General features: G+C 32.2%; 1 protein-coding gene across 1 annotated transcript; it reads right to left on the bottom strand.

Moving 5' to 3' along the window:
- Positions 1-1485: 1485 nt before the first annotated feature.
- On the bottom strand, positions 1486-20534 carry LOC132729582 (centrosomal protein CCDC61-like). The gene is made up of 14 exons (XM_060715364.1): positions 20093-20534; positions 17746-17828; positions 16785-16948; positions 16000-16105; positions 15511-15557; positions 15037-15253; positions 13784-13863; positions 12925-13299; positions 12298-12389; positions 10083-10115; positions 9657-9717; positions 8751-8947; positions 4556-4642; positions 1486-3711 (listed from the first exon to the last, which is right to left on the bottom strand). The coding sequence occupies exons 1-14, from the start codon at positions 20241-20243 to the stop codon at positions 3614-3616; spliced, it is 1791 nt and encodes a 596-aa protein (XP_060571347.1). The 5' UTR covers positions 20244-20534; the 3' UTR covers positions 1486-3613.
- Between the last annotated feature and the right edge of the window lie 114 nt (positions 20535-20648).

Below are 20648 nucleotides of genomic sequence, written 5' to 3'. Positions count from 1 at the left end.
CTATTAGAGGTATATCAATTCAAAACTTCCTAGCTGGATAGATCTCATTGAGGAGAAGCCTAGTGCCCAGGAACCATTACTTTTTATACATAATTTTTTAGTTATTGCCCTTAGTAATTTTCCGTGCTTACTGTTTCTCAAACAAGTATTGGAGGTGTCAATTTATTCGAAGCATAAAAATTATCTAAAGTCAATATAATGTATCAAAATGAAACTTCTTATTAATATCCTACAGACAAAGTGGGAATCAGGGGTAGCTTTGCCAGGGCAAGACAGTTGTATTTTGTTATTGAAATCCTGTAAAACAAGGCAAATCCATTAGGAATTTAGAAGGTAATATAATTATTTTGATTAGTATCAAACCTGTGACAAGCTTACAGAGCATGTGCTTTATCACTTTTAAGTCATATATTAACAAGTAAAAGAGCTTTGAAATTAGTATTTTTGTCAGTATCAAATAGAAAGACCATATGTGTATCTTTTTTCTGTTAATTTCAGTATGATGGCAAATTGAAACGAGTGACCTTTATGATATCTGCAGCTAAACTCCAGGATCAGTGGCCCCGACTCTTCAGTCATGATACAACAGGTCAAGCAAGCAGATTTAAAGTAGATTTACATTTCACAACAAATCTATATTGATTACGATTATATTTTTTTTTTTTATCAATATACAATGTATCTACTTTAGAGATACTTTTACAAAGGAAATGATGTCAACCACTTGGGTTTGTTTCAGTATGACCAAAGAACATGAGTCTCTTTGCATAAGGAAGAGGTATAGGAATTTCGTAATGCATGAATCAACTTTTTCAAATGTATGAAACACTACTTAGGTCATGACTATCTTAGACACTTGGGTGTATTTACCCAAGTATTGCCTCATGTCACATGATGTACTAGTATTTTAACAACTGTGTGGGATGCCACTAGTAAGTTTGGTTGTAGTATTGATTTATTGATACTGGGACAGCACACTTGTAATGTTCATGAATTTGAAGTAAACATTCCCACATGTAATGATTTTATACAATGAATCTATCATAAGCTAATATAATTTGGTGTATTTCATCACAAAAATTCAGACATACCTATTATTATACTAGTATGTTATTTATAGTCCCCCACTGGTTTAACTTGAGAGGACTTTAGGTATACCCTTCATCCGTCTGTGTGTCTGTCAGTCCCTTACTAGGCAGGGAAACTTAACTCATTACTATGATATAACTGACAAACTAAGAATGCAAAAGTTTAGTTCATTTAAATCTTCAACAATGGCATAATTGAATGGCCATGGCCCTTGTTAATGCTACTGGGGTTCTAACTGGTAGGGGACTTGTGTATGATTTCCATTACTATGATAAATGCTGATTTTGTTCTTTCCTATTAAGAAATAATTGACAATAACATTATCAAACAATAGTTCATAATGGTGTCCTTACGTCAAATAAGTTCAAAACCATAATCACAAGAACTAACACAAAACTCATTCTACAAATTTAATATTTCATAAATAAAAGACTTTGTAACTGTACATAGGAAACAATCTGTGTAAACTAAAAGAACATGCTTTAAAGAAGAAATAAAACACAAGTACAATAAAAACATAATTCATATTCAAAACAGCAGAGCTATTTTTTCTTTTTTTGTAAAATGCCACACCTTGCACATTTCTTAATTGTTTTATTCATTGCATCATAGGTTAAATAATTAATTAATTATTAATAATTTTATCAGTATCAGAGGCAAAAAAATGAGTTAAATCTAAACATATATATACTACATGTATATGTACGTACTTTCACCAAGTCTACTTTTCATCTTTTTCGTAATAATTATGAATATATCTGAAGCAATTATGATAACAGTTTGGTTTTAATTGATGCCCAAAGTTGTACAATTTAAACAGAATTATCAGTAGTGCCGAAAATCAATATTCGGTTAATTTTTTTTGTTATGGAGTATGAAAATAGGATAAACATACTTATTTGTAAAAAAAATATAAAAAAAATTTGTATTCATCTGAGCCACTATCAACTGTGATAAATAGTTTCAGAATGATTTATGATGAGTTTTCAACTAACATATGCCTAGGTACATGTATATATAACAATATAAAACTATAAATTCTTGCCGACTTTATACATTACAAATTTTTTACTAGATATTATTTAAACATCTAACTAAACCTAGTTCCCAACAATAAATTTCATTTCATGCTTCAACTTATTTCATTACTAACTGATACAGATTAATAAAAGAGGTCAGACATAAGTATCATATATTCTAAACAAAAGTGACACAAAGTTGCTACTTAATATTCTCCATATTTATTTTCCTCATGTAATAGTTTTCCTGGTCAGTTTAAAACCACATAAAGCCTCAAGAATGTATAAAAGTTTTCCTTAAAAGAAATGGCAAATTGAAGTTTATATAGTATCAACAAAGTAGGACCTACATCAGCAGCTAATTAGTATGCAGTACCTCGATTTCCACAGCGTTCTTTGTTTACATGCACATTAATTTAGAAAAATGTTTAATAAGATAATGGATTTAGAGCATGTTAGATGCATCACATACGGAAAGTAGAATCAAATGTAAAATAATTTGTAATAAAAGTAGGAAAACGTTATCATTGTAATGTACAGAATCACTTACTTTCTTAATGGTTACCTCTACATAAAACTATTGTATCTACTTATTTTTTACCTTTACCCTGCAAAATTCTATATTATTTAAATGCTTGATTTGAATTTAAAACTATCAATTAGAAGTTTCAGGGATTTATAAATAAGTTAAATAACTGCTGTTTACTACCTTACAGTACAGTATAATGGAAAAGTCACACTATACTATTTTCTTTGAGAATTCACAGACAAAAACTGAATTACTAAATGACAATTTTTCTGAAATAATCAAATTTTACTATCAAGAAACACGTAAATGATTCACACTGCATCCTTTGACAAATATCTGAATATTTCAAATACAAAATATCCTCCAATATGTGAACTTTAAACTACATGATTCAAACACATTGCATGACAGATTTTTTTTTCTCAGCACAAGCATTAAGTTGATTTTGAAACATTTTACACTTTGTTATTTAATATTTCAGCACATTTGGAGGAATACCCTTATGAATGATTGGTACACAAAATAAATTTGCTTATTTCATTTTTTCAGCAGAAATCTGAAAATTTAAATAAATGTGTATACTGATTTATGAACATTTTCCCTTTCAATATAACTTGGAACATCCATGGTTCCACACCAGGCATCATTTGAGCCGCGTCACGACAAAACCAACATAGTGCGTTTGCGACCAGCATGGATCCAGACCAGCCTGTGCATCCGTACAGTCTGATCAGGATCCATGCTGTTCGCTTACAAACCCTATTACATGTAGAGAAACTGATAGCAAACAGTATGGATCCTGATCAGACTGCGCGGATGGGCAGGCTGGTCTAGATCCATGCTCACCGCAAACCCACTATGTTGATTTTGTCGTGACACGGCTCAAATTTTCTAGAATCACTATGAGATGAAAACTGTGCCCCATTCTAGTATCACTAAATAAATATGTATATTTTTATCTATCACAGATTTTGACTCAGGTCATACTGGTTTTCATTAGCTGTTGTAATCTGTTCAATCTCTCATCAATTTCTGAAATCTCTGCAGATCTATCAAAATAATCGCTGTCATAACCTGCAAACAGATTGTCAAAAAAATACAAAATGAAGTCATATGAATAATTTAAATTTGATTCAGAACCATTCATTCAGCCTATTCATTTATATAAGAATTAAAAGCTTACAAAATGTAGCATGGTTACCGGTACAACAGACCTAAAATTATATAAAAAGAAACAAATTTTCAATTCTGATTGATTGATTAATTTATTGATTGATTGATTCTCAGCACATACCATACATTCATTATTCCAATGCTCTTCTTAATTAACCATTACCATGCCAAGTATCTTAAATGGACTTTTCCATCTTCCAAACTGGACAAAACTATTTATCATTTTTTGGAGAAAAATTCGAAATATTTACTTGCTGAATAGCAAACAGTGCAGACTCTGATCAGACAGTACAGATGTGTATGTTGTACTTGGTCTGTATTGGTGGATACAAAGATTCAGTCACAGCTTACAGGATAAGAGCTAGTAAAGCCACATCAATTTCAATAGATGTTATCCGGAACTTGGCAAATGTGTTTTCCATGCTAATTCAATGTAAAAACAAACTTTTACCATTATAGCTTCACGGTGCTCTACTGGTCACAACAGATAAGTCAATCTGTTGCGTTTATTTTCGAAGCTGTAACTGTAAAAGTTTGTTTTTACCCCAGGATAAGATGGTAAAACCTAAAAAATTCTTTATTCAGTCTATTCAGCCAGCAATATGAATTTAAATAGTGCTACTCTCAAACACACTTGTTTAAAGGGACAAAGTATTAAGACCATTTTTCATCATTTTAAGGAAAATGATTTTAGACAGGGATGACTGCAGAAGAAGAGATGGTTATATTAAAATCATAATCTTACCATTGCTATCTGGTATATTTTCTTTGTTTCTAACAGATCTTGTTCTTCCACGTTCAGAATCTGGTGTACTGGCCAATGTATGTAATGTTAAGGTATAAAATCATGCAGTATGAATTCTTTCATTAACATCATACAAATATTGCCAGTCTTTTACGGCTGTTTATTAGTTTATTCTTTCAAAAATAAAAGATTGTGTTTGTGTGTGTGTGTGTTATATAGATTATATAGTGAACTTAAAAAATCTTCTTGTGAAAAACCACTTGTCCAATTTCAACCAAACTTGGCAGGATTGATCCTTGGGTGAAGGGCTTCCAAAGTTGTTCAAAGAATTTCATTCCATGCAGAAATCTGGTTGCCATGGCAACCAAAAGGAATTATAAGAATAAATTTAAAAAATCTTCTTGTAAAGACCCAAAAGGCCTAGAGCTTAGATATTTTGCATAAGGCATTGTCTGGTAGACCTCTACCAAGATTGTTCAAATTATAACCCTGGGGTCAAAATCGGCCCCGCCCCGGGGGTCATTGATTTTCACTATATGTACATATAGTAAAAACTTAAAATAACTTCTTGTAATGACCCAAAAGGCCTAGAGCTAAGATATTTTGCATAAGGCATTGTCTGGTAGACCTCTACCAAGATTATTCAAATAATAACCCTGGGGTCAAAATCGGCCCCGCCCCGGGGGTCATTGATTTTCACTATATGTACATATTGTAAAAACTTAAAATAACTTCTTGTAAAGACCCAAAAGGCCTAGAGCTTAGATATTTTGCATAATGCATTGTCTGGTAGACCTCTACTCAGATTGTTCAAATTATAGCCCTGGGGTCAAAATCGGCCCTGCCCCTGGGGTCATTGGTTTTCCTTATATGTATATAGAAAAAACTTTATAGTAAAAAAATTTCTTCTAGCAAATGCTAGAGGTTAGATATTTTGCATGAAACATTGTGAAGTGAACTTCTAGCAAGATTGTTCAAATTATAGCCCTGGGGTCAAAATTGCCCCTGCCCCGGGTCATTGATTTTCAATATATACATGTAACATATAGTAAACAAGAGCTGTCCGTAAGACAGCGCGCTCGACTTTTTTAGTGCTTGCCTATAATACAAAACATTGACAGTTAAGGGCCATAATTCAAATAAAATCTTTGACAGAATTACCTTCTCCTGGACATGTTTGGGAATCATGATTGTAAACAAGTATTCCAACTTTCAAATTAATATCTCAAACAGTTCAGTCAAAAAGTGGACTGGTACTAAAAACTTAACCAAGATTCTAAGTCGATAAAAGGCCTTAATTTTTAAAACAAATCCTTGACAGAGTTACCTTCTCTTGCGTACAGATGGGGGTAATGATGTGAAATAGCATTAAAAGTTTCAAAGCAAATATCTCAAAGGGTTAAGGCAATAAGTGGATTTTACCCATATTCAATGTATTTTCTAAGTCAAAAAGGGGCATAATTCTGTCAAAAACCTTGACAGAGTTATGTCCTCTTGTCTGTTGATGAAGGTCGTGATGGTAAACAAGTATGGTCAGTTTCAAAGCAATACCTCCAATGGTTTTGAAATAAAGTGAGGTGGTACAAAAACTTAACCAAGATTCTAAGTCGATAAAAGGCCTTAATTTTTAAAACAAATCCTTGACAGAGTTACCTTCTCTTGCGTACAGATGGGGGTAATGATGTGAAATAGCATTAAAAGTTTCAAAGCAATATCTCAAAGGGTTAAGGCAATAAGTGGATTTTACCCATATTCAATGTATTTTCTAAGTCAAAAAGGGGCATAATTTCTGTCAAAAACCTTGACAGAGTTATGTCCTCTTGTCTGTTGATGAAGGTCGTGATGGTAAACAAGTATGGTCAGTTTCAAAAGCAATACCTCCAATGGTTTTGAAATAAAGTGAGGTGGTACAAAAAACTTAACCAAGCTCAATACACTTTCTAAGTCAAAAAAGGGCCATAATTCTGTCAAAAACCTTGACAGAGTTATGTACTCTTGTCTGTAGATGGAGGTTATGATGGTGAACAAGTATGGTAAGTTTCAAAGCCATACTTGTAATACTTCTGAAATAAAGTGGGGTGGTACGAAAAACTTAACCAAGGTGTGACGCCAACGCTAACGCTACGCCGACGCCGACGCCGGGGCGAGTAGGATAGCTCCCCTTTTCATAGAAAAGTCGAGCTAAAAATAAAAAAATCTTATTGTCTGAAGGTTCAAGGCTTAGAGCTTGAATATTTGTTAAATGATATCATCTATAGGTACTCTACCAAAGTTGTTCAAATTTTGCCTCTTGTGTCAAAATTAGCCCCGCCCCATGGGCCATAGGTTTTCCTTATATGTATATAGTAAAAACTTAAAAAATCACCTTCTCTAAATTTACAAAGGCTAGAGTTAAGATATTTTGCATGAAACATTATGTAGTGAACCTCTAGCAAGATTGTACACATTATAGCCCTGGGTCAAAATTGGCCCCACCCCCAGGAGTCATTGATTTTTACTATGTACATATAGTAAAAAAAAAAAAAGAAATATTTTTGTCTGAAGGTACAAGGCATAGAGCTTTGATGTTTTGCTCTATAATATATTCTATGGGTTCTCTACTAAAGTTGTTTTAATTATGCCCCTAGTGTTAAAATTGGCCCTGCCCAGGGGCAGTGATTCTCATTATGTTCACATAGTAAAAACAGAAAATAAAACAAATCTTTTCTGAATAGGAGAAAGCTACAGCTTAGATATTTGACTGGAAATAATGTTTGGTGGACCTGTATCAAGATTGTTTTGAATTAAACCCTTGGGTCCAAAATGTTGCCTTGCCCAAGGGGACAGTGACCTACTTTCTTGTCCTTTAATGTACAGCAATGAAATTTTGACCATGTGCACAGTTTTAGTTGTAAAATTGAACTTTGATATCAGGTGAACTAGATTTTGATGATGTGACCTACTTTCTTGTCCTTTGATGTACAGCTATGAAATTTGAACCATGTGTACAGATTAAGATGTTAAGTTTGATTTCAGCTGACCTAGATTTTGACAAAGTGTCTTACTATGTTGTCCTTTGATGTAGTCATGAAATTTAGGCTGTGTGAAATATGACCTTCACCACCAAATTCACTAGACTCAAGTGCATTGATATATTCCTACTCTGATCTTTTATTGAGTTAACAACAGATTTAACCACTAATCTGATAATAAGAATTAGATAGGTCAGGGATCTATGCATTATGACAATCTTCAAAATTGTATAGAAACAAAGAAAATCTGTTCCTACACTACTATTTAGTGTTGTATTAATGCGGTGGCATAGCATTTTTCTCAAATGCAATCTTGTTCTGCAAATTAAATACAGCAATATTTCATAACTTTCACTGTTGAAGGAAGACAAAGATGCCCTTCCATACATTATTTTAAATAACCTGAAAGAACCATATTAAATACTCTGAAAGAACCACATTAAATACCCTGAAGGAACCACAATCAATCAATTACTTCTAAAATGATAATTCCATGAAAAATATCAATTCAATATATAAAACTGTTGAAATCATAGGATTTTTGTGGACATTAATTTCTGTTAGACTGAGAAAACCAAGAAACAATTTGATCATTATAATGCATAAACTATTATAAAACTTGCTTTTTAAATTCAAAATTTAAATTTCATAAACCCCTTTTTCAGAGCGGGTAACTTTTTTCAAATAAAAACCCGTCATCTAATTTAAATTCACATAAAATTCACTGAAAAAAAAAAGGAAAATATCTTGCTTTTCTTTGGTTTTCCCTCTCCGTTTTTTTGGCTAAAATTGAAGAAAAAAGAATTTCATATAAAAATGTATATTTAAACTGTGTCTGAAAGCTATCAACGGGAAATTTGAGTTTTTTTTTTAAAATTAAAATGGCCACCCTCTTTATTTTCCTAAAGGGTTTAAAAAACCCTTAAATGTGAAATAAAAATATCAGTATTTTTTAAGTAAGAAACTGATAGTCTTTGGGATACATTTTTCATTTTTTAAAGAAAGGCTAAATCCAAAAAAAGGGAAATAAAGACATAGATGAAAATGCAACAAAATGTAAGAAATTACAACCAAAATAAGGCATTATAATCAGGGCTTCCAATAATGGAAGTTTGAGAGTCATTCACTCCTTGAGTTTGGTTTGTGACGTCTATTAAATGCAATGCTTTTCCTTCGTTACCTACTTTTGTCAGAGATTTTGCAGTCTCTGACTTCCAAATTTTGAATTTTGGAACTAAATGGAAGCCCTGATAAGCATATAGGAACGCTATATGGACAACTTACCACCTCTGGACTAGATAAATATGCAGACGACAAGGCACTTCTTTCATTTTGACGTGACCGTGACCTTGGTCTACTTGACCTACTTCTGTTGTAGTTCCTGAAATAGTAAATTATTGCTGAAGTATTTGTCAGCAATATGAATGTCAGTTAAAGGTTATAAAGCATTATTGGCTCTTTGCAATGGGTGGAAAATCTTTGAGAATCTTGAGTTAAAACAAAGTACCTAAAATGAACAGAATGATGTTTGTAAATTCCTAAACAAATGGGTAGTGCATGCGGGAAACCACCGTTAAACCTACTTGAAATATTGGTAGAATATTTTGTTTGGGAATGTTTCATTCTGTTTTCTAATTATAAAAGTTTTACTCCAGATATGGTCACAAGAGTACGAAAACCACATAGTTGTAAAGGTTTTGAAATTCTTATAGAATGTTTTGCCAGTTTTAGCTATACAATCTTGGTAACAGATATTATACTGCACTCTCACGATTAACTTTTGTTATTTGTTACAAGATGTAGTAAACATGAGAGTAATATCTCTATAAAAAAAAAATTCAACAGTCATAAGAAGTTTTCAAAGTTCAAGTACCATGTACATCAAACAGATGTTTCAATTACATATAATGTACATCAAACGCTTATATAAATAAAACCTTCCTCTTTGCAAATACAATGTGTAAGGAAAAAATTACTGGGTGCCAAAGTGGGAATGAAAATTTCAATTGCCCATCATAATCACAGCCTTAAAATTAATGAATGAAATGCTTACATGTTGATGTATATAGATATAATATTATGATATATACCTGAGACTTGCATATGAAGAATCTGACATTCCACCATCGCTGATCTCACCTTGACTTCCATCTAGAATTATAAAAGAATTAATCCATCATTTATCTGTAACTGAAGAGATATCAAAGAATTTTTAAACATTCTTATTCTTCCAGTACTGTACATAACTCTGGAGCATTAGTATACAGGGTTCTTATCTCAAATAAACTATCAGGTGTCAAAAAACAATGACATGTTTTATCCTATACAAAATTTTACAAGTTGAGAATCTATATCATCATCTAATACTGGTTTTTCAATCTACTTTTCATGGATAACTTATAAACATTTTTTTATCTGGCACAGATAGCCTTACATTATCATATCATTCACATAAGCACTTCTCAAGGAGAGGCTACTTATCATAATTAACAATGACAAACAATTAAACTACTTACATGAAGTATTTCTTGAACGATTTCTACTGTTTGCTGTTGAAATAAAAAAAAAATAACAAGAACGTGTTTGTTAAAAACAAATGCCCCCGGCTCCGATTCTTGTCAGTAGCAATATTTCAAAAACTGTTTACCCATTCACTCAGTTATGGACAGAAACATTGCCAAAAAATTGTAAACACAAGTTATATAGCTTGACAAGAGTCATGGCATTTTGTAATTGTGAAATATGTAAGTTGCCAAGTCATTGCTATGACAATGATAAATATTCAACTTTATCAAATATATATAAATGTAAGAAATCTATACTTGGCACACTTAACCTTGACCCACTGACACCTATAGAATATCATGCAAGTTATCTTCCTACCAAATATGAAATACACCTGTCAATAAATAAAGGCTGTATGGGCAAAAATGTTAAAATCTATTTTGAGCATTAATGACCTTGACCAAACTGACCCCTAACTCCATCCAAAGGAAGAATACCATGCAAGTTATCTTCCAACCAAATATGAAATAAATCTGTCAATAAATAAAGGCTGTATGGGCAAAAGTGTAAAAATCTATTTTTAGCAATTGTGACCTTGACCCAACTGACCCCTAACTCCATCCAAAGTAAGAATAACATGCAAGTTATCTTCCTACCAAATATGAAATATATCTGTCAATAAATTAAGGCTATATGGGCAAAAGTGTAAAAATCTATTTTTAGCACTAGTGACCTTGACACACTGATCCCTAACTCAATCAAAAGGAAGAATACCATGCAAGTTATCTTCCTATCAAATATGAAATACACCTGTCAATAAATAAAGCCTGTATGGGCAAAAGTGTAAAAATCTATTTTTAGCACAAGTGACCTTGACCCACTCATCCCTACCCCAATCAAAAGGATGAATACCATGCAAGTCATCTTCCTACCAAATATGAAATATATCTGTCAATAAATAAAGGCTGTATGAGCAAAAGTGTAAAAATCTATTTTTAGCACTGGTGACCTTGACCTAACTGACCACTAACTCCATCAAATTTTATGTTCCTATCAATTATAAATGACATGTGTCTATAGAATATGGTTAATACACCTGTAAAAATGTAAAAATCTATTTTTAACATTGGTGACCTTGACCCAAATGACCCCTTACTATACCCAAAGAAGGAGGACCTCCCTTGGCATGTTTGTATTAAACATGAAAGACATCACCCAAAAAATAAAGGCTGTATGAGCAAAAATGTTTAAATTTATTTTCTAAACCAGTGACCTTGACTTTGACCCTAGAGACCACTTACTCCACAAAAATTAGAGGACCATTAAAGGTATCCACCTACCAAATATGCAAGATATCATTAAATAAATTAAGCAATTAAGAGAAATTTACGATAAATCCAACTTGCCCGAATAGGTTAACCAGACAAGGCCCTATTTTCAAAGTGAAAAAAGGGAAATAACTGGGAAATATGGATGACACATTTATATAACTTGGCAATATCATGTACTTTGTATTGATAAATAAATGTGGAAATTATGAAGCCATTAGTATAGATAGAACTTAAGATATTTCCAACTTGCCGTTTTAGGTTAACCATTATTCATTTTCTAAGTGCTGAAAAGGGCAATAACTTGGTGAATATAGAAGCCATAGTTAAGTAACTTGACCAGATCATGTACTTTGTATTGATTAGTAAGTGTGTAAACTAAGAAGCCATTGGTACAGGTAGAACTTAAGAAAAATCCAACTTGCCGTTCTAGGTTAACCTCGTACGGACAGACGGACTGTTCAATAACTATATGCCCGGGGGCATAATATTAAAAAAAGATAAAGTGGAACACTATACAAACACTCTTTCACTTGTTTTGTCTTATTTCTAAGAAAAAAAAAAACATTATAATAATCTAATACCAAATAAGTATGGCATTTCTACAACTTTTATTACAATGCTTATTTTTTCGCCTTTTTAAGTTTTAATGAAGGCATCCCAATGCCAAAATGTTTTTTCCCCATTGTGAAGTAAAAATTCCTAGCTCCCTTTTTCCTAAAAGCCCAAAAGAAACAACTTATCATTTTCTACACATAATGAATAACTAGAAATGTATGACACAGATGCTCCAACATTCCACTGTTTTGTCAGTCTACAGACAAAGAGCATAATGGACAATGGCAAATTCCTTATCAGGGCATAATAAAACACAGTGTGGTTTAATGTTTGTACTAACCTGATAATCTACTGTGAACCAGTCTGGTCCCCGGTGATGGTTTATTTGATAAAACTGAGGTTCCTGATACATTTGCTCTCTGCTGTCTTTTTCTGAAGTAATAATGTTAATAGTTTAAATTCTAGCAGTGTGATCCAAAATGACAGATCTTTGCCTAAAGCATAAAACCTGGCCTTTACAACATGTGATATTGGAATATGTAATTCTAAAATGTCAAAAATTCATTGCTGGATAAGTATAGTACTATTCTGACACTTTATTATGTTACACACAATCAGTCAACAGTGGGTACAAGTTTCAATTTCCAATGAATTAAAGAACATTTGTTTCTCACTATTGTATCTATTTGAGAATGCAAGTCTTAAAACCTTTGCCCACTGCCCACTGAATGTGTATAGTAAGATAAAGTGCTAGTATAAATTGAATTTTGAACTTTGTAGTAATGAGTTAACAGAATAAATGAATTGTTCTATGCACTCAATTCAAGGTTTTAATCAAAAATGTTAGCTGTAGCACTGTATTTAATTTCAAACCAATTATTTAATGTCTTCGTTACACAAGTAGTACTAGTGTTATCATACAAAACCATTAACAAATATAATGAAAGAAGGTCACTAATAAACTTACTTTTTTGAAAGTGCCTCTTTCTTTTTGCGTTCTTTTTCTTTTACATATGCCGAAGGATCAAACCTTGAACTTCTAGGACCAGCGGGGGCAGGAGATGGAGTCCGACTTCTGTGTGAATAACTATTTTTATAATTATTATTCCTGTCACTTAACCTACTTCTGTTCGTTGACGAGGGGCGCTCCAGTGACCCATCGCGTGACCTGTCTTTAGATCTGTCTCGAGCAGACGACAGTCTATCTGACCACGACCGGTCACGTGATAATGACCTCTCCCTGTCTCGAGATAATGACCCATCCCTAGATGATAGTCTATCATATGAACTGGTCCTCTCTCGACTGTATGGCCTTGGTTTTCTTGATGAGTGAACTTTATCCCTACATATACATTCATTTTCATTAAATTAAAAGACAGTATATCATATCTGCAAATTTAATGAATGGTAAGACATCTGACAACATATGGTTTTACGTTTTTTATTTCTCTTTTTCTTTCTAAAATGAATTCCGAAAATACCAACTGGCATACACATTTTCTAAATGGCAACATGAAGATTTTAAAGTACATTGTATTATCAACAATTTTTGGTGTGAATACCCGAATCACTTGAGATATAGCATTAGTTTGATTTAACAGGACAGCAATTTTAAAATATTGAAAACACTTCTAAACTCTTAGGCTTTGTATTTTCAGTATAAAAGCAGGCAGAATAAAAAGAAATACAAGAACAAGATAACAAAAGGAATGTGACTGGCGTTTTGTTTTGTTGTTGAACAAAGAAAATTAGCATTTTACAACCTGTACAAGAATTTCAAAGTTATTAAAAATAAACAATTGAATAAAATTTTAAAACCCACATACCTTTTATACAAAGCTAACTCATTTGTTAAACTTTTAACTCTTATTTTAAGATTTCTCTCTGATGCTCTTATTTCTTCAAGCTGCAATGATTGAACAATGAAGTCAAAATTTTACACAAGATCACTGTAAAATCAGAAAAATTTTCAAGGGATTAATTTTTTCTGTTATAGATTTTTCGCAAAATTAACTGTTTGCTTAGTATCTTCCATGCAAAGGTATGACCATCTAATGAATTACCTACATTTTGAAGAGTATTTAAACAGGCTACAAATGCTGTCAACTGAATTGAAACCGAGAGCTTTGGGTTCAAACCCCTGATGGGCCAACTTGTTTTCTTTCTTTTTTTCTAAATACAGTAGCCATCAAACATTTGCATCAAAGATAATGATTAATCTTAATCCAAACACAAGTATCATCAGAGCACATCATGTTCAATACTTGACACCATTCATACTGGTTCAATTGAACAATAAACAGAAGTTTGGTAGCAGGTTAGTACTGGTAAAAATTACAGAACGCTCATTAAGGGGAGCGGTGGCCTAGTGGTTAAGGTATCTGCCTCTCAACCCAGAGATCATGGGTTCAAACCCTACTCAGGTCACGACCATGTTTCTCCATATGACACCAGTACTGGTTGGTTCCAGGAAGCGGACTTGAAAGTGATTAATATAAGTGGCAAGAACTTGTTTCGCAATCAAGCTTAAACCAAGAACGCTCATTAGAAAATTACAAGTTGGTATATGACTGACAGATCAAAATACTGTTACATAGAGCTTAATACACAGCAGCATAGGGCCAGAATGTGATAATCAGTCTGCTAAATGAATAATGGCCACCAGTCTGAGAGTCATTATACATTCAGTGTTGCATGCTTATAATTGTTTACAAATCAGTGTTTTTTTTGTTGTTTTTTTACGTTGCACCAACATAGTGTAGGCTACTTTCCAAGAGGGAGACCTCAGGTGCTCTACCGTTCATTATTCCAGGCACAAATGGGCACCTGAAAAGAACCACCAACATTAAGTAAGCTAGCTGGATAGCTTCTTCACATGAAAGAATCAAAAGTCCCTGTCGAAATTTGAACCCACAGTTGTGATGGGCAAATAATTTGAAGTCAAAAACCTTTACCACTCAGCCACAGACACCTCTTAATTAATAATCAGTTGAATTTACCAACAATTGTGCTACTATTTATAGTATCAATTGTGTTAAAAGCTTGTACAATACAAAAACCAGCAAACAAAGAAATTAACCTCTTCTAGAATATCTCTATACTGTTGGCTGTGTTTGCTGACTTGCCTCTGATGCTTGGTTTTCTCTTTCATTAATTCTTCTTCTAGCTGTCGTGTCATAGTTTTAAACATTTTTAATTCTTTTAAAGCATTTCCCTGTGTTGTATTTTTCATTTCACGTCTGAACTGTAAAAATTCTGTCTCAATATCTTCCTTTTCTTTTTGTAAGGCTTCCATTCTGAAGTAGATTTAATTTAAAGCTAAAAAGTGGCCATTTGACCTTGACAATGTCAAATCACAAAAAAAAGATAAAAACATAGATATATAAAACAGAGACATTAATGTTCAACCCTCTCTTAAAATCAAATAATCTAAGCATAAATCACAACACACATAAGACTTATTTAAAATTGTGACCCTCACTCATTTTTAAAATAATAAATTCAATTCTCATTGTCTGCTTTTAAACAACCAAATAATTTATGAAATACTCACTCTCTCCGTAACTTTTCAACATCTTTAACTTTGGTTTCTGTTGGCCCCTAAAAAAAGACATGTATAACATATGTACATTTTCATACAAAATTTCACTAAATATTTGTCAATACACTGTACACTTCTTTAACTGGACAATGTCTTTGTTGGTTAAAACACTCTATGAGGAGGCCCAAAAGGTAGATTGCCTTTGTGGCAACTGTGTTTTGTTTTGCCTCTTTAAATAAAGACTTTAATATCATTATTAACTAGACAATATTATGTGGGTTTTTTTTCTTGACAAACTTAAATAAGGCCATATTCTATAAAAATTGGTTTCATGCAGATAGAACTAGCAACTGGCAAAAATTCTGACTAAAAAGTAATCAACTGTAACTGCAGAAAAATTAAAGCAAAAAATGTCTAAAGGTACAAACTCAAATGCAAACTAGAAAATAACATTTGATAGAGTACAGTGATACAATAGTTTAGTAGAGGCTGAGCATGTACCTGTTGTTTCAATGACTTCACTTCAGCTCTAAGGTTTCTAACCTGCTCCTGCAGCTGTCTTGGGTCTGGTTTACCAACATATGGTAGAGGTAGAGGGTAGTGTATTCTGGTAAAAAAGAAAGGAAATAATTCAATTTAAAATCTATTTCTGATAAAATTCAACACTACATGTATTATACAATGACTTTCGATGATTATTTGGAGGATCCCTTATGACCCTCTGTGCAATATTTCAAAAATAGGCTACCATCTAACTAGAATCATCATGTGTCACCTGTATGTAAGTATCTATTAAAGTGAAATATTTAAAGAAGTCATTCTTCTATTATCCAAGTTGAAATAGTTGCCATTTCATAAAATTATGATTTTTTATAATGAATGCCTGGTTCTTTTATTTTTATGTCTGACATAAACAGTGTTTGAAATTAGCAGTAGTCTGATAGCCCCTGACTACTAAATTTCTCCTCGAGCTACCAACTTTTCACAGTAACAAGCCCGACCAGGCTACTGTATTTTCAGAGGCAATATAAACAACTGTTTTGAACAAATGAATCGTGCTAATGAAATGTCTTTTGGGCTAGTGAATATTCTAATCTGGTAGTCCAACCAGCCTAGTCGATTCAAATCGTAATTTCTTACACTGCATAAAATACCTCTTTCAGAAATATACAAAATTGTCTTTATAAAACAAGAAAATTTAATTGTGGTCTAACTGATTTTAATACAAATCAAGCCATTTATTTTTTATTGCTGACAGCTTCAACAAATATAAGTGTTACACAAACCTATCAAATTCCACTGTATATGTAAGAATGAGGTATCTCTTAGAATTTAGGGAGACAGTCCTTTGAGGAACTGATGTTGATTTGCCAGCACTTCCTGATTTCCTCTGTCTTAATGATTCTAAGTCAGCATATGTTAGTAAATCTAATGAAACACTCTCACTGGCCTAAAAATGGATAGAAAAAAATAACAAACAAATAAAACAGTAACATATATTTGTGATTAAATCGTAATTTAATTTTTTGAAATTTGTTACTCTGTTGTAAAGTTCAGTCAAAAATAAAAAGCCAAAGTTCATGTTTAAAAAGAAAAATAACAAATCAACAGATACTATTTTTATTACAAAAAGTGTATCAACCTCAAACGTTTCGAAACATTGGAGGTTGAAAAACTTTGTGAAATAGATATTTATTAATTGTTTCCAGAGTGATTTCTGAAAATATTTTGACATAATAAAATTGTTAATTGCAAAGAAATAAGATAATTAAGTCATGATGTAATTAAAATTTCAAAACTGCTTTAGGTTAAATGACTTACAGGGTGAGTGCAGTGAAAACATCTACACATCAGATGATCTTATGTAGATATTTCTCCATATTCAAATTAATTATCAATCAACACAGTTTTAGAACAGAAGATAGAGAATATCAATAATTTTATAAATTTGAAATCCAGGAAAAAAACAAGAGCTACATGTATCACTGGACTATTCTCAGTGCTGAAAAGGGGCATAACTTTGTAAAAACGTAACTCAGTTATACTAACTTATAGAACATGTGCTCAGCATGTTAGATAATCACAAAGAAATTGTACCAGTTTTTCAACTTTTGGAGATACCAACTTGCACACAAAAACTTGAACAAAGTCAAGTGTACCGGTGACGCCAAAGCTGAGGTGAGTACAACAGCTCTCCCTATTCTTTGAATAGTCACCTCTCTTGAACTTAAACTGAAATACACTTACCTGTATAATTCCTGATTCAAGCATACTAACAAATATACTGAACTGCTTAAAATTTCCTGTCTTATGAGTTAAGTCTTCAATATCTGTAAAAAGGAAATAGAATCCTATTAAAATTTTTCATTTCAGAACATTCAAAGTAAAAATTTTAGAATTTAATATTTTACCAATGTTTGCCATCTTTATTTCATTTGAAATCATACATAACATTTTCTCAAGAAATAAACAAATATTTTCCTAGACTCATATATATTTCCTTAATTTCTAAGAGCAAGCTAGATAGTACACCCAAATTATGTCAGATGGTCTGATAGTTGTTCATAGAGGGGAAATACTTATTGAGGAAAAAGTTAATCTTCAAAGGACTATTGGTGTATCGTTATATATTAATAAGTAGCATGCAATGCCATTTGTATGGAGTTTTAACATTGAACTTAATAATTGTTCAACATATGCATTACAACACATTATAAAATATTTAAATAAATCTCAAAAGTTTAAAGGAGGTGTGTTGATAATATAATGTTGGATATACATGTTTATTACATGCTTTTCGGTGGTTTATAGAAATATATCAGTCAGGGCTCGAATTTAACACTCGCAAACTAGCAAAATGCTAGTTGGAAAATGATTTTGCGAGTTAGATTCATGACTACTCGCAATTTTTTGCGAGTTGAAGAAAAAACGGAATACGCTCGTCAGGAAAATCGGGCGTAATATTCGCAGGTAGCCGAGTTATAAACTATGCGCGCACTTGCTGTCTGGTTTACATTTTCTATACCTTAAACTCGCTTAAAAACGTAAACAAATTTAAACCAGTCCAAATGTCATTTTGTCCATGTAAATCAAGCGTGATCGGAATAAAATGTCTAAACAAAAAATAACGAACTTCTTCCCACTTACTGAAGCAAATGTGTCTTCCGATAACAATACTCTGAGTACAGAAGATGATTCACAGTCTATCAAAAGAAAGACAATCAGACCTTCAGTTAAAACGGTTAAAAAATGGGAGAAAGAACTGCACTTCAGTTTAACGTATGAACTCGATGACGATGGAAATGTTTCCAAAATATTTTGCACCGATTGTTGTGCGCATAATCCAGACTAGACATCGTCGGTATGGCGACAATATTGCATTATTATTTTTTTACAGGTAGATTGACATTTGATAAGAATCCTTGTCCCCTAAATCAAGTTTTTGAGTAGAAAGTTACGTTGCTGATTCGTACCCCGGGCAGTTCGAACTCGTCCAAATAAATTACAATTTTAATTTTGTTATTCTCTATATCCAGCAACAACTTTGTCTTTCAGCAAATCAAATAATTAAACTTAAAAATGAAGTATTATAATTTTTTTCATGCCCAATTTCATGATTAAGTCAGCTGTTTATGCAGAAATAAAAAAAAATCTTTCATATCAATCATGTTAATTTAATCATTTATTTCAGTGAGTTAAAATATAAGATAGTTTTATTCTTTATTTTGAGTTGTTCCAACATGACAATTGAGATACAACAATTGAATGAACTCAAGTTATAACAAACTACTGTAAATTTATGTGTTGTACTACAACATTTATTAATAAAAACATTTCCAATAAAATTCATTATCATGATACATAATTGAAACAACAATGAATTAATTATTATGGTACATGATAATTCAAACAATTAATGAATGTACACAAAAGTTTAAAAAATTTTGGAATTAAAAAATCATTGTCGTAAAAAGTGCTAGTTGAATTCAGTTTTTGCTAGTTAAAATTTGTCCACTAGCAAAAAATTGCTAGTGGCCAAAAAAGTTAAATTCGAGCCCTGTCAGTGATATAAAACTGGTAATTTCACTGTTTGAAACAGTGAAATTACCACTTTGATAATTTCACTGTTTTGAATTTAAGCCCCTTACGTTGTAATAAATGACGTCACGTTGTAATATTATTTGGCGCGCTTTTCAGTCAGTATTAGATTAAATGTCTTTTTAAAATGTTTCTTTGCATATAATAAAAAGAAAATTTGTTTAGTTTAGTGTAAGATTGAAATTTATTTCACCTTGTGAACACCAAAAGTTCATATTTCACTGGTGGCTGCGCCACTCGTGAAATATACCTTTTGGTGCTCACTCGGTGAAATATATTCCGATCTTACACTGAACTAAACAAATATCCTCTATATGTTCAATTAAGAAACCACTAAATAGATGGAAAGCTTTCAGGCAACTTGTCCCCCGTGTCAATTAAATAGAAATAAGCACGACCCTGGCTTTTTCAATTAAACGATTTTGCCTTGAACATTCATATGTTTTGCAATCATTAAAAACTTTAAGAAATAGCATCAAAATAAATGTAAACATACATGCTGAATCAAAATCTGCTCTCCATTGGTCTGCAGTCAATTTATCTTCAACTTCAACAACCAGGAGACTGTCATCCTTAACAGTCATTGTCACTATATACTCTATGCCCCTAAAAATGTAGGCAGCAGACACCGTTGTATCGTTTTCCATTTTGTAATACGATCTGATCTAATGACACTATTTTAAAACAAAATTTGTTGTTGTTGTTTTGATAAGTTCAGACAAGTTTACAAACGAAAAACCAAGACATGATTGCTTGTGAAAATTTTAAAACGAATGTTGTATTTTCTTTTATTTATGGTATGTGTCTGAGTTGCATTTTACGATATGACATTATTTGCCCAACATGCATCAGTCTTATAAATTTAGAGTAAACAGGCTATTTTGTTGTTGTTGTTGCAATCTTCAAAAATTGTACAGGAAGCGAAACTATGAAAGCCACGCATGCGTAGATCTGCTTTCTGGGGACAAGTAATTAAAATATAGTCGAATACATTTAGTCTAGTCAACCTCCAGTTAACTCGTTGATGAATTAAAAGACATAATATTATAAGA

The sequence above is a fragment of the Ruditapes philippinarum genome, unplaced genomic scaffold (genome assembly GCF_026571515.1).
Source record: "Ruditapes philippinarum isolate M1 unplaced genomic scaffold, ASM2657151v2 ctg9_1_1_1_1, whole genome shotgun sequence".
Classification (NCBI taxonomy): domain Eukaryota; kingdom Metazoa; phylum Mollusca; class Bivalvia; order Venerida; family Veneridae; genus Ruditapes; species Ruditapes philippinarum.
Note: the sequence above shows the minus strand (reverse complement) of the source record. Positions and strands in the feature narration are given on the sequence as shown.